Here is a 13,322-nt window from a genome sequence, read left to right on the forward strand (position 1 = left end):
GTACCCACAGAAGCCAGAACTGTAGTTACATGGGTGCTGGGAACTGAACCTCAGTCCTCTACAGGAGCATTCTTAACCACTAAACCATCTCTCCACACAGCCCCCCCCACCCCCAACATTTTTTTTTTAAAGAAAAGGAAAGGTATTCATCTAAAGTGCTAATCATAAAGTGTAAGCCCAGAGACTAATTTCCACAAGGTTTTTAATACCACAAGGTGTATCAGCGATGGAAAAGCAACTGTTCCCATCATTAAAATACAGACTATATTTTAAAAAAAATATATATATAGTCTTTTAAAAAAAAAAAAGACTTCAAGGGTAGAAAAGACAATCACAGTGTAAAAGAAAGCACATTTCTTTTTTCTTTCTTTCTTTTTTTTTTTTAAGGTTTTTTTTGAGACAGGATTTGTGTGTAACAACCCTGGCTGTCCTGGATCTAACTCTGTAGACCAGGCTGGCCTTGAACTCACAGATATCCACCTGCCTCTGCCTCTCGAGTGCTAGGATTAAAGGTGTGCGCCACCACCGCTGTCTAACTGAAAACACATTTCTTTTACATTCTAACTAGTGCATCACACACGGCCAGGCGCTTTGTGCTCTCGGCGTCCTCCACTTCCCGTTCCAGGGGCCGCTTTCGACTAGAAGGCTGGAAATAAAGCAAAGGGAGAAGTGTTCAAAAGAAAAGCATGGCTTCTATCAAAACTCCTGACAGCAGCAACCTGGGGGCATGTCATGGGAAATGGTAAGGACCAAAAATCACTAGTTGCCATGACAACTGAATCCTCCTAACACACCTCTGATATCAAGATGCATATCTACTCTGCCTGGTGATTTCTGACCACTAATGTGTGTATATGTACAGTTCTTTATTTTTTGTTTGTTTGTTGTTGTTTGTGTTTTGTTTTGCCGTACAGTGATACAAAAACAAAAGCAAATTTGCATCTTTCCCCTGTCTAGCAAAATTCTGGGTGAGGCATAACTTAAGGCAGCCAGAGCTCCCAGCCAAGCACAGGGTTAGGAGTACAGAGGAGCTCACACATTCTACTGTGCTCCAGGGCTTTGAATTATTAAAGTAATTCCTTATTTAAAATACCTCCAACTTAAGATGAGTTCCTCAGGATGTGATCACACTGTAAGCTGAAGAACATCTAAATAGAGACAACAGGCAATACCAACAGCCTCTCTTGGTCACTGTCTCCTGACACTGTCTCACTGACACAGCTCAGCATTAAAGGTGTTTACCAAGCACTAAGGTTCTGGTTGAACCCTCAGCACAGTGTGTAGAGGATACCTAATCTCTCCCACAGTCTCAAGTTTTTCTGTTTTATGGGAACAACAATCTTTTCTGCTATAGTTTAATTTTCTATTTATAAAACCAAGAAATAACAGTGAGGAAAACAAAACAGGACAGGAATAAACAAACATACTAGTTTAAACTTATAAAGAACTTTAAAAGAATAAAATTGCAATCAAGAAATCACCACAATAAAACCCATTATTTTACTAACAACAACAACCAAAAAAAGTATTTTAAAAGAGAAAACCATCAAAGACTACTTGCTCAAGTTTTACATTTTCCAAAAATTTAAATTTGTGCCTCTAACAGGGTATTCCACCTTGCCATGCAAAAGACCTTTGGACTGACAAGCTTTGCATCTACTGCTCTAATTCGTTCAACACATCCTGCATTATTAAATCTTCCAGGGTTGCAGGAACACATCAAAACAAAGAGTAGGAACACTGCCTCGAGTTCAATCCCGAGTATGGCAAGCAAGTAGAAAATAAGTATCTACTGCACTACACTTGTAGGGTAGAGTCACACTATGTAGACCAAGCTGGCCCGTAAATCCCAATCCTCCTGCCTCTGTTGAGATTCAATGCCCGGTCTCAGCCTCCTTCCTAAGTGCTGAGAATACATGTGTGTGTCACCAAGTCTGTCATTAAGCACCTGCCACTGCCCAGAATCATCAGTCATCAGACTTCTCATCAGCAATTTAATACTAGGATACAGTACAGTCATCAAAATACCTGTGTGGGAGTCAGGGGCAGGGCCATCAAATTCTTTTCCTGAGCCAGCAGTAGATCCTGAAATTTTTTCTTCATGTATTCATCCTGTGAAGAGATCCAAAGGCACAGATGGGCTGCATATGAGGAGAAGCAAGCTCCTAGAGTGATAGGTAAATGCCCAAGGCTGCCATCCTGACGGCAAACCTCATGCATTTACTGAAATCTCCTAACAAAGAGACCATGACTGTTCACTTCTGCCTTCTCAGAATAGCCAGTGCTCAGTCAACACTGGCTAAATCAAACTCAAGAGTCATGGGCTCTCAGTTGATCAGACAGCCAGACCCCTAGCTGTGGGTCAGAACTAACCCTAACCCGAATAGTCAGGAGGCCACAACACAGAATTGAAACTGTGCTACCCTGAGTGCTCACAGAACCAAACCCCTCCTGCCACAAATATTGCCAATGACATGTAAACAGCTAACCCAGCACCCTAGGAAAGTCACACAGCAAGTGCTAAGCAAGTTGATAGAAAGACCTTAAGTCAAAAAAACCTCAGGCCCACATCTCATAAGAAAAGATGCTAATAAACAGGACCAAACATTACAGGTACTCTGGGTGTACAAGGGAGATGTGTAACAAGGGTGGCATCGCAAAGAGAACTCTTCCCCAATGTGCATAATTTGCTCCCACCTCCCTCAAGGTAAAATCCTGCAGGGTTCAAGGACTGGCATGTAGAAGTCCTGAGAGGTAGCCTGGCACTGCTCCCCATTTTCAGAAACATAAAACAGAATCTATCAATAAAAAGATGGACACCAGGTGGAGGCTGGAGAGGTGCTCAGAGGTTAAGAGTACGTACTGCACTTGGAGCAGACCCAAGTTTGGTTCATAGCACCTACATCAAGCACCAATAATTCCCATACCAGAGGATCTAACCCCTCTTCTGTACACCTCAGGCACTGCACTCACACATCACACAGGCGCGCGCACACACACACACACACACACACAGTCTCACTATGTAAACCAGGCAGGCCTTGAGTCAGAGATCTGCCTTCACCTGCCTCTTCCTGAGTGGTGGGATTCCTTTATCTCAGCACGCAGGAGGCACAGGCAGGTAGATTTTTGTGTATCTGAAGCCATTCTAATCAACGGAATGAGCTCTGGTCTCTTTAGACTTTGTCAACATCACACACACTGGGGTCATCTTGGAAGAGGGGATCTCAGTTGGGAAATGGCCTCCATAAGATTAACCTGTGGGCCACATGTGTAGAGCATTTTCTTTTTTAATGACTGAGATGGGAGGACAACAAAAACAAAAAACAAAACAACGAAACGAAAACAAAAACCACCCCTAGGCAGGTGGTCCTGGGTTGTATAAGAAAGCAAGCTAGAAAGCCCTGGAGAGCAAGCCTGTAAGCAGCACCCTCCAGTCTCTGCCTCCAGGATCTGCCTTGAGCTCCTGCCCTGACCACCCTCAGTGACTGACTGTGATGTGTGAAACCCTCTCCTCCGCGAAGGCTTAGTCAGTGTTGATCACAGGAACGGAGAAACCAAACTAGAACAGAAATAGTGGGCAGAGAACACAGACACAGACTTCAAATCCGTGTCCTTGCCCACCACATTTTTCCACCTCTACCATGGCGTCCAGGAGGAAAGGCTTCCAACATGAGCAATTTTGTGGAGGCGGGAAATTCGGAGGACCAAAGGATGAATAATGAGTTCCTCTCTATCTACTAACAGGAAGCTGCAGCTGCTGGCATCCCTGTCTTCCTAGTTACTCTGAGTGGCTCTCAGAGTACCTGTCTTGACAGCACCAACCTCATACACACATCTCCATGGTTTTAGGATCTACTGCAGAATCACCCCTGAAGTGCACCTGCCTCTATTACCACATGTATTGCACTGCTCTGTAGATCATGGTGCCTAACACTGAGACATGAACTCATTACTTGTGCTCTGAAGGAATGAATTCCAGAACAAATGAAACCACAACGGAATGCCCCTGTGCTTTAGATAAGTGCTCCTAAATCCTGTGTACTAAATGCTTAGCCCCAACAACAGTGCTGATGAAGGATGTGGAGCCTTGAGAGGCAGAGGCCACTGGGAAGAAGTTATATTATTGGATGATACCCTAGAAGGAAACGTTGGACCTCCTCCTCTTCCTTTTTTAAAATCTTTTGTGTGTATGCACAGCTTGGGCACTGGCACTCACATGTACACACACACACATACACACACACACACACACCAATTAAAACAAATCTTACCATGTCTTCCCCAGGCCTGTAGGCACATAGAGCATGCATGTGGAAGTCAGAGGACAACCTTGGATGTTAATTCTCACCTTCCATCTTGTTTAAGAAAAGAGTCTCAACTGCAACCCACAGAACCCTAGGATGACTGTGGCTTATAGTAAGTTTTGATTTTACTCAATCACTGGGCAAGCCTCAATGAAACATTTCACTATTAGGATAAGAATTTGTACTTGTATCAAGCTGATAATAGATAGATAGATAAATAAATAGATAAATAAATGAAGGAAGGAAGGAAGGAAGGAAGGAAGGAAGGAAGGAAGGAAGGAAGGAAAAGAAGAGTCTCTTCTTGTTCACCCTTGTATACAGTCGAGCTAACTTCAGGGGAGCCTGTACCCCCAACCTCTCAGATTCTCATGTTTGTAGGACAAACACTTCATCCACTGGCCATCTCCCCAGAGCTTCTTCCTCTCTCTTCTCACATCAGTCATGGACTAAACCCTCCAAAACTTAGCCAAAATAAACCTCTCTTCCTTCTGAGCTGGCTTCTCACTCAATGTGTTACAGTAACAGAAAGCTAATTAACACAAATATCCCTCTCCTAGACATTGTTTGGTGTGGCCAGAATGACCTGAGGCTATGTGCATCATATTATCAGTCAAGAGTACAATGGAAATGAATCTCTGCCGAATGGCAGTTAGCACACGCCTTTAATCCTAGCACTCGGGAGGCAGAGGCAGGCGGATCTCTGTGAGTTCGAGGCCAGCCTGGGCTACAGAGCAAGTTCCAGGACAGGCTCCAAAGCTACAGAGAAACCCTGTCTCGAAGGAAAAAAAGAAAAGAATCTCAACATTAGCACAAGTAACAAGATTTATCTATGAGAAGTCTACATCAAAAACATTAAGGCAAGCAGGAAGGATTCTTCTATTTTATTAAAAATGAAATAGAGAGGGCTGGAGAGATGGCTCAGAGGTTAAGAGCACTGGTTGCTCTTTCAGAGGTCCTGAGTTCAATTCCCAGCAACCCCATGGTGGCTCACAACCATCTGTAATGAGACCTAGGGCCCTCTTCTGGCCTGCAGGCATATATGCTGGCAGAACACTGTAAGCACAATAAATAAATACTTTTGTTTTAAAAAATGAAATAAAGTGGGTGAAGAATATCCTCCAACTGGATATAGATAATGACAAAGCAGAGAGAAGGATTCATAGTCCCCCAAACCATGAGACTTTTCCTGCAAGTCCAAGCTTATCATCATTAGCAGACATTTAAATAGCCCATTTGTACCCTCGCCCTCCTCATCCAGTGCCCACAATGATACTTCAAGCAAAATTCTGAGAAGTGTCTTCACATGAGATTGGGGCAGAACTGAGCTTCACCTTTTCTTGCTTGTGAATAACAGTTTTCTTTTGAGACAAGAAGTACAAACAAAATGGGATACACTGACTCATCCATCGCAGGCAAATACAAACCCCGTTGCTAGGCCTAACTGGCCAGCCGCAGGCTTTTTTTTCCAAAGCTAACACAGAAAGCCAACACAGTGGTCTGCCTCCATTTGGATCCCAGGAGCTGCCCTATTAAGGCATGTGAAAAGAGCCAAGGCGTGGGTTTCTTTTCTTCATCAGCGTGAAAGCCCCACATGCAAAGACACCTTTGTTTCCAAACTCCTTGTCTCCAAGGCCCTTGCTGCTTTCAGATTGTGTGGTCTCGCAAACACTGAATCATCTGACACATTTCTTCTGGGAGGAGAATGTTTCCAGGGCAATATCCAAAACACATATATCTGTCCTCCCCACCCCACCCTCCTCCTCTTTTAAAAAAAATATTTTATTGCATTTTTTGTTTATTTATCTTGTGTGCATGTTTGTCCAAAGACAACTTTCAGGAGTCAGTTCTCTCCTTCCAAATGGGTACTGGGGATCAAACTCAGGTCCTCAGGCTTGGTGCTGGACCTGGTAAGCCATGCCCCAGGCCCAGCAACCTTCCTTCTTTTAAAGACTTGTTCTCAACCTGAGCTGGTCTGGGTTGCAAGAGAGAAAGTGCACTATCTTCCAGAGTCCCAGAAGAATATCAGGGAAGCTTGATTTTTCCAGGTGTTCCCAAAACAGAGACTCACAGATGAAAGAGTTCCAGCCACCTAGTGACATCACCCAGGCCCAAAGGAAACAGAGACCATAAGGAAGTTCACAGAAAAGTATGGCCAAGCAGAACAGCAGAATCACACACCTACCCAGAAAAGCTGTTGGATACTCTGGTTAATTAATTCCAAGCCAACAATTAATCTCCCAAAGTCACAGACGCTCTTACTCTGGCAGCAGCTTTGAATGAGCTTGGCACAAAAATCTGACATCAACAGGGACGTGTGAACACAGACATCATGCAAACCGAAAGGGTGCAGGTGACAGCCAGCACTGAGGGCATGCTTGCTCACCAGGAACAAGAGTGGGGACCCTTTCAAACACAACCACCTGGCTCAGGAAGTGACTAGGTTCCCTCAGGGAGACTGCCGTCCTGGACCTGCCCCAGTTTTCTTGATGGAAGGTGAAAAAAACGGCTGGACCACAGCCCAGCCCACTCCAGTTGGTAGAGGGAGAGCAGAAAAAGGAGACAGCTAGGCACTGAGGAAGACCAAGCTCACAAAGGTTCACAGCCACATGGCAATGTCAGGGCAGCCCAACGGAATCAGAACCTGACATGAAGTGAGCTTGTTCATCCAGGAGCTACAGAGTTACATGGAAAAGCTGACAACAATAAAATATTAAAAAATAAAAATAAAATAAAAAAATACACACATACTCATTCACCCTCCCTTCCATCCTCTCCCCCTGCTTTCCCACCCCCTCTCCCTCCTCCACATGTATGTGCATCCTGATTGAAAACAACTACACACACACTATACCCTTACGTAAATGAACTCATGAAGTTCAGGGCTCCCCTGAATTTTAGGCAAACATGCATTGCCTCATACACCCACCTGTAGCCATGGATGACTCAAGGCTTCCTCAGTGGTAAACCGAGTCTTTGGATCCACAACCAACAGTTTCTTGACAAGGTCCAGAGCTAAGGCAGCAAGAGAATTGGGGAAATCATAATGAAAAAAAAAATGAATACATTCCACCTGCATTATTAAACTATGCCAGAACTACAGACCACCAGCCAGAGAGGAGAGCAGCAGGAAGCCAGCTGGTTTGGTGGAGAGAGCCCTCGAAGTCCCTCCCTCTCTGAATGCAGAGGATTGGGACCTTGGGAACTAGGATGTATCCCATCTCTCCCTGCTGGGACATCACAACCTTTTGGCTCCTTGCTCCCTTTCTTGCTGCTGAACTCCAGTTCAAGCTAATTAAAACTAAACGTCTACCCAGCTCTGAGATACTCAGCATGGACCACAAATTCTGCATCCCATTTTTTGATGGTGAGAGACCAGAGAGGGGTTCCCTTTAGGGATGTCAGAATAAAGACCAACCCCACAGGCCAGCAACAACCAAAGGCTGAAACCCTGACATTTAACACAATCACCTATGTCATATTATTGGACACTTGGTTTTCATCTACTTTTTCTCCTGGGAGTTGCAAGGTTGCACTTTTAAATTAAAAAATACAGGGATTGGGGATTTAGCTCAGTGGTAGAGCGCTTGCCTAGCAAGCACAAGGCCCTGGGTTTCAGTCCACAGCTCCAAGAAGAAAAAAAAAAGATTTAATAAATTAAAAAATACAGATAACTGACACATTGAACTTTTACATTCTTCTTACTCAAAGAATGTTTGTTATTAAAAGTTATTTTGCAGGGCTGGAGAGATGGCTCAGAGGTTAAGAGCACTAACTGTTAGAGGTCCTGAGTTCAATTCCCAGCACCCACATGGTGGCTCACGGCCATCTGTGATGAGATCTGGCGCCCTCTTCTGTGTACATAATAAATAAATAAAAATCTTTAAAAAATAAAAATAAATGTTATTTTGCACACGTGAATGGGTAGCAGACCCTTGTGTATGTTACATTAAACCTCACACAAAACCTTTGATGTCAGAGTTATTGATCACCTGTTCTCAAATAAAGAAAACGGAGACTCAAAAAAGCTAAATAACTTGACTAAGGTCACAAAACTAACCAATAGCAGACCTGGGACTTAAGCCCAGACTCTTAATAACATCCTCCTCCTTTCAGAGGGTGCAAAGCAATGGACAAAACAGACAGGAGAAAACAAAACCGAGTCTGAGAAGAAACTCCCACCAACAGAACACCCACATTTCAGTAAAGCACGCATCTGTAACCCTTCCGTATCCATACCGTTCTCTGAAACATCTGTCCAGACTTCAGGAATAAAGTTGTATTTTCCACTGGTGATCTGATCCTTCAGTGACACTTGAGTCTTATGCTCAGAGAAAGGTGGATACCCACTAAGGCTTAACAGTGGTGGAGAAAGAAAGGAAAAAAAAAAAAAAATCAAGTGGCATTCTCAGTGGCATTTGGATACACAGGTTTCTTCTTCAGCATTGAAAAAAAATCAGCTTTTCCTTGAATCAATGATTTAAAATTGACCTAAATCAAACAGAAGCTCTCTACCCAGACACAGGTGCAGTTTCATCTGATGTCATTCAACCAGACTGTGAAACAAAGAAAATTTTTCCTACCAGATGAAAAGAATAACTCCTAAGCTCCAGCAGTCCACAGCACGGCTGTACCCAGCAGTCCCATTGGAGAGAAGGACCTCAGGAGCCAGGTAGGTGGGCGTACCACATAAAGTTCTCATCAGAGAGGTCTCCCCCAGAATTTTGGACTGTCCAAAATCAGTGATCTAAAATTACAAACAAAACAAATGAAATCCAATCATAATCATAGCCAACCATTCCCAAGAGACATGGAAACTGGAATATCTACTACACAGACACCCTCCATTAACCCAAAATGTACAATTTGATGTCTTGGCAACGCATTTAATTTTGCTTAAAAAAAAAAAAAATCCCTGGGCCCTGGAACCTGAGAACCAAGGTTTTTCCAATTTACCTATCATCATTATAACCTTACAAAAACTGCAGAACCCTGCCACAAACACATTAGGATTCTAATACTTATGCATATAATTTGACTACACAATGGAACATCTGGAAAGCTTGGGGGTGGGGGGAGATGCACCTGTTGTCATGAGTTTTATGTTTTGGGGTTTTCATGTTGGTCTTTTCTTGTCATTGTAACCGGAGATTCTCAAGTGAGGTTAGGCTGAGAAGGAAAGGCGGGATCCATGACTCAGTGGTCCATTCAGACCCTTTCCTCCCTTTGCACAGAGTGGCTTGTATACCCCGGAGCTCAGGAAGTGCCCGTTAGATCTCAGCAATAACTGTTAAGTATGGGAAGTTCAGATTCCCAACCTTTAGATAGTCCTCGGTTTTTATGTAAGAGTTGAAAAGACAGTGTGGACAGAAATCACAGCGGTGGCAGCAGAGAGGGTGAGGAGTTTTCACCTTGATAAGGCAGTCCTCTTCTTGAGATGACAGAAGAACGTTCTCTGGCTTTAAGTCCCGATGTATAATCCCATTTTCGTGAAGGTACTGCACAAGAAAAGGCAGGAACACTCGTTTATCCCACACACATGTGAGGACAGTTACCAACACTTAACTCCTCAAAGACGGAGCTGGACCAGGGCGGAGCACTTAGAGATTCATGTTACAGAACACCTTTAGACAGGGTTTCTCTGTGTAGCCTTGTTTGTTCTGGAACTCACTCTGTAGCCCAGGCTGGCCTCGAACTCACAGATCATTAATGAATGAGCTGTGAGGCCAAGCAGGGTGGTGTGTGTCTGCAATCTGAGCACTTGGGAGGTGAAGGCAGAAGATCAGGAGTTCAAAGCTAGGCTTGACTACACAGCGGAGTTACGGCCAGCCAATGCTACATGAGACCCTATCTCAAAAAAATAAACAAAACATTACAGATGGCTTGTGGGCTAGGGATATAGGTTGTGTGTGTGTGTGTGTGTGTGTGTGTGTGTGTGTGCGCGCGCGCGCACACACACACAGGGCCCTGGGTTCTATCCCCAGCACTGTAAAAAGAAAATAAAAATAAAAGTGAGGAAGGGTTGTGATTGTGATCTAGGATTGAGGGAAAATAAATACTTTTTTAAATAATATTTCTTTTTATTTTTAATTATGTATGAGGGAGTTTATGTGCATGTGAGTGCTGCTCATTTAGACCAAGGGTGTCAGATACCCTGGAGTTGGAGTTACAGGTGTTGTGAACCACATTCCAGTCCTCTGCAAAACTAGTCCCTGCACTTAACTGCTAGGCCACCCCTCCAAAAAAAATTCTCATCCAAAACTTTGACTGGGCATGGATCTGTTGAAAACATTAAGAAAGGTAAGCTCAGATAAGCCAAAGCTAGGAAAATTTCCCTCAGTCCTCACTCAATACAATAACTGTTCCAAATATGGGCTACCCACTCCCTTCCCCCCACAGAGAAACAGTCCTGGCCTTCCTGGAACTCACAGAGATCCACCTGCCTCTGCCTCCCAAGTGCTGAGATTAAAGGCCTGAGTCACCATCGCCCACCTCCATGCTATTTCCTTCAATGGATGGGCTTTCAAGAGAACAAATTTCTTTGGTATGGTGGTGCACACTTTTAACCTCTGCACTCGGAAGGCAAAGACAGGCAGATCTCTAAGTTCAAGGCCAGCCTTCTCTACATAGATTCTAGGACAGCTAGGGCCACACAGAAAGACCCTGTCAGCAGAGGAGAGAAAGGAAAAAGAGGAAAGAGATGGGAGAGGAAGGAGGGAGAGAGACCAACCTACCAAACCTTGGGAGGTAATGACCACCACAAAATCTGGGACAGAGTGAGCACATGCCGGGCACCTGCCCATCATCGGTGGGCTGCATTTCATGGGGTACTGTTCGTAAGGAACATATTATCGAACCACAGAAGAACAAATTATCTGTCTCAATCCTCAGTCCCTGGGTCCTTGCCTCACCCCAGAGGGCTCCCCTCACCTGTACGGCTAAAAGCATCTGGTAGAAATACAGCTTGCAGGTTGCTTCCTTCAGGCGTTTGTTCCCCACCACCCTGTCAAACAGCTCTCCTCCTTCCATCCTGAAACACAAAGTGGGACCTTCATTCATGGAGGCATAGCACGAATGAAATAATCTCTAGCCCAGCAAAATGGGAGAGGGGTGTGAGTCAATGAGCCCTTGCCTCACGTGGGAGAGGCCCTGGCCTGGAACTCCACCCCTAAAACACAGTCATTTTCAGTCTCTTCACAGAACTTTTCAAATGAGCGAGCTTGAATGGGCATGATGGGGTACGCCTTTAATCCCAGCACTCAGGCAGATCTCAGGGTTCAAGGCCAGCCTGGTTTGTTCTACATAGCAAGCTCCAAACTGGCCATGGATACATGATACCCTGTCTCAAAAATAAATAAATAAATAAATAAATAAGAATCATCTTAAGGGCTGGACAAACAGCTCAGTTGTTACAGTGTGCACTGTCAGGCTCACTCAGTACCCACAGCTCCTCTCTGCTCTTCTCAGGGCGCCCCATACCCTAAACTTCTCCAGCTCATAGGTTTCCCTTCCCCCAACTTCTTCCTATATAACCCTGCCTTTTGGGCCATGTATTCTTTTGGTTCTCCTGGCCCTCTCTCCTCCTCACCTCTTCCTTCTCTCATGACCTGGTTCATTCTACTTTCTCTCCCTGCTCTAGACTCTTTCAGATGCCTCTGGCTGTGCTCCCCGCTCCCCTCATATCTACAATAAAACCCTTCTCCTCAACCACACCTTGGAGCAGCCATGTCCTCATTCACTCACTGCTCTTACAGACAACACAAATTCACTTCCCAGCACCCATGTCTAATTCACAAGTGCCTATAACTCCAGCTCCAGGGAACCAAAGCCCACTTACTTCTGATCTCTCTGAGGACTGGAAGTCACATGTACACACCCACACACTTGAAAATAATAAAAAATAAATCTTGTAACAAATTAACCAGCTAATAAACCTCATCCACCATCAGATGCCCCAAATGGAAAAGAGGAAAAGGTGGAACAGAGTAGGCATTAGTGACTTCTTTGGGAACTTTAAAACATCTAATTCCAGCAGGATGGTCGTGGCCCACACTTTTAATCCTACCTACTACAATAATTGATGTCAAAATAAGACACAACTGGTGGTCCATATCTACAACCCCAGCCAGCTCTCAGGAAGCAGAGGCTGGTACATCAAGAGTTCAAAGAGATCCTAAGAAGCACAAAGATCTAAAACCAAAGTGGCCGATATGAGACTCCATCTCAAAAAATAATAGTACTAATTGAAGGTTGAGAATGTAGGGCACTTGCCTACCTTGTACAAGACCCTGGGTTGGAGTCCATGCCCAGAGCAAAACTACTGATGTACGTAAAGAGTATCGCACAGTGCAGGTGTTCAGTGAGGTCAGGCATTTCCTTACAGGACATTTCAACAGTGAAGCAGGAACCCACTGTAACCCATGGAGCATTATGAAGGACACTAAGTCCATTGAAGGGAAATGCTGACAGCAGTATTGGGCTCATAGCAAGGCTGTAACAAGCAGCAGCTACTGCTGGTTATATTGTTGCTACGATTATTGATTTGTTACCTGGACCTGTGCAGGTGCTGGGAACTGAACCCAAAGCTTCTGGAAGAGCAATCAGTGTTCTTAACCACTAAGCCATGTCCTCAGCCTTTCTAGAAATAGATAAATATAAACACACACACACACACACACCCATTATTGCTGGGTGTGTACGTGTATGGTGTTTGTGGGTTAAGCACACATGTGACATGACTTAAACGTAAAGGTCAAAGGACAGCTTAGAGGAGTCAATTCTCTCTTTTCAGCATGTGGGTCCTTCAGATAAGACTCGGGTCCTCAAAGCTGGTGGCAGGCCCCTCTCCTCAATGAGCCACCATCGATCCCTCCCTGTCCTAATCTTAAAGGCCGGTCTCCATGGGCATCATCTGCCGGTTATGAGCACAGCATTCCCTGCCTAACCCACCAGCTGCTCCCAGAAACATACACCTCTAAACAGGAACAGACCTGGAACAGGCCCTTCCAGAAGTGACAG

The 13,322-nt window shown here is 44.5% G+C and overlaps 1 protein-coding gene across 1 annotated transcript in view; it reads right to left on the minus strand.

Moving 5' to 3' along the window:
* Nucleotides 1-536: 536 nt before the first annotated feature.
* The window catches only part of Chek2 (checkpoint kinase 2), a 31,940-nt gene continuing 19,154 nt past the window's right edge, over nt 537-13,322 (minus strand). Inside the window, exons 9-15 of the mRNA XM_036172324.1 lie at nt 11,235-11,334; nt 9,716-9,802; nt 8,888-9,051; nt 8,544-8,659; nt 7,234-7,319; nt 2,029-2,112; nt 537-646 (exon numbers count right to left, since the gene is read on the minus strand). Coding sequence (XP_036028217.1) covers nt 554-646; nt 2,029-2,112; nt 7,234-7,319; nt 8,544-8,659; nt 8,888-9,051; nt 9,716-9,802; nt 11,235-11,334 — 730 coding nt within the window. The 3' untranslated portion in view covers nt 537-553. The remainder of the gene's footprint in view (nt 647-2,028; nt 2,113-7,233; nt 7,320-8,543; nt 8,660-8,887; nt 9,052-9,715; nt 9,803-11,234; nt 11,335-13,322) is intronic.

This window comes from Onychomys torridus, chromosome 22, assembly GCF_903995425.1.
Source record: "Onychomys torridus chromosome 22, mOncTor1.1, whole genome shotgun sequence".
NCBI classification, from domain to species: Eukaryota; Metazoa; Chordata; class Mammalia; order Rodentia; family Cricetidae; genus Onychomys; species Onychomys torridus.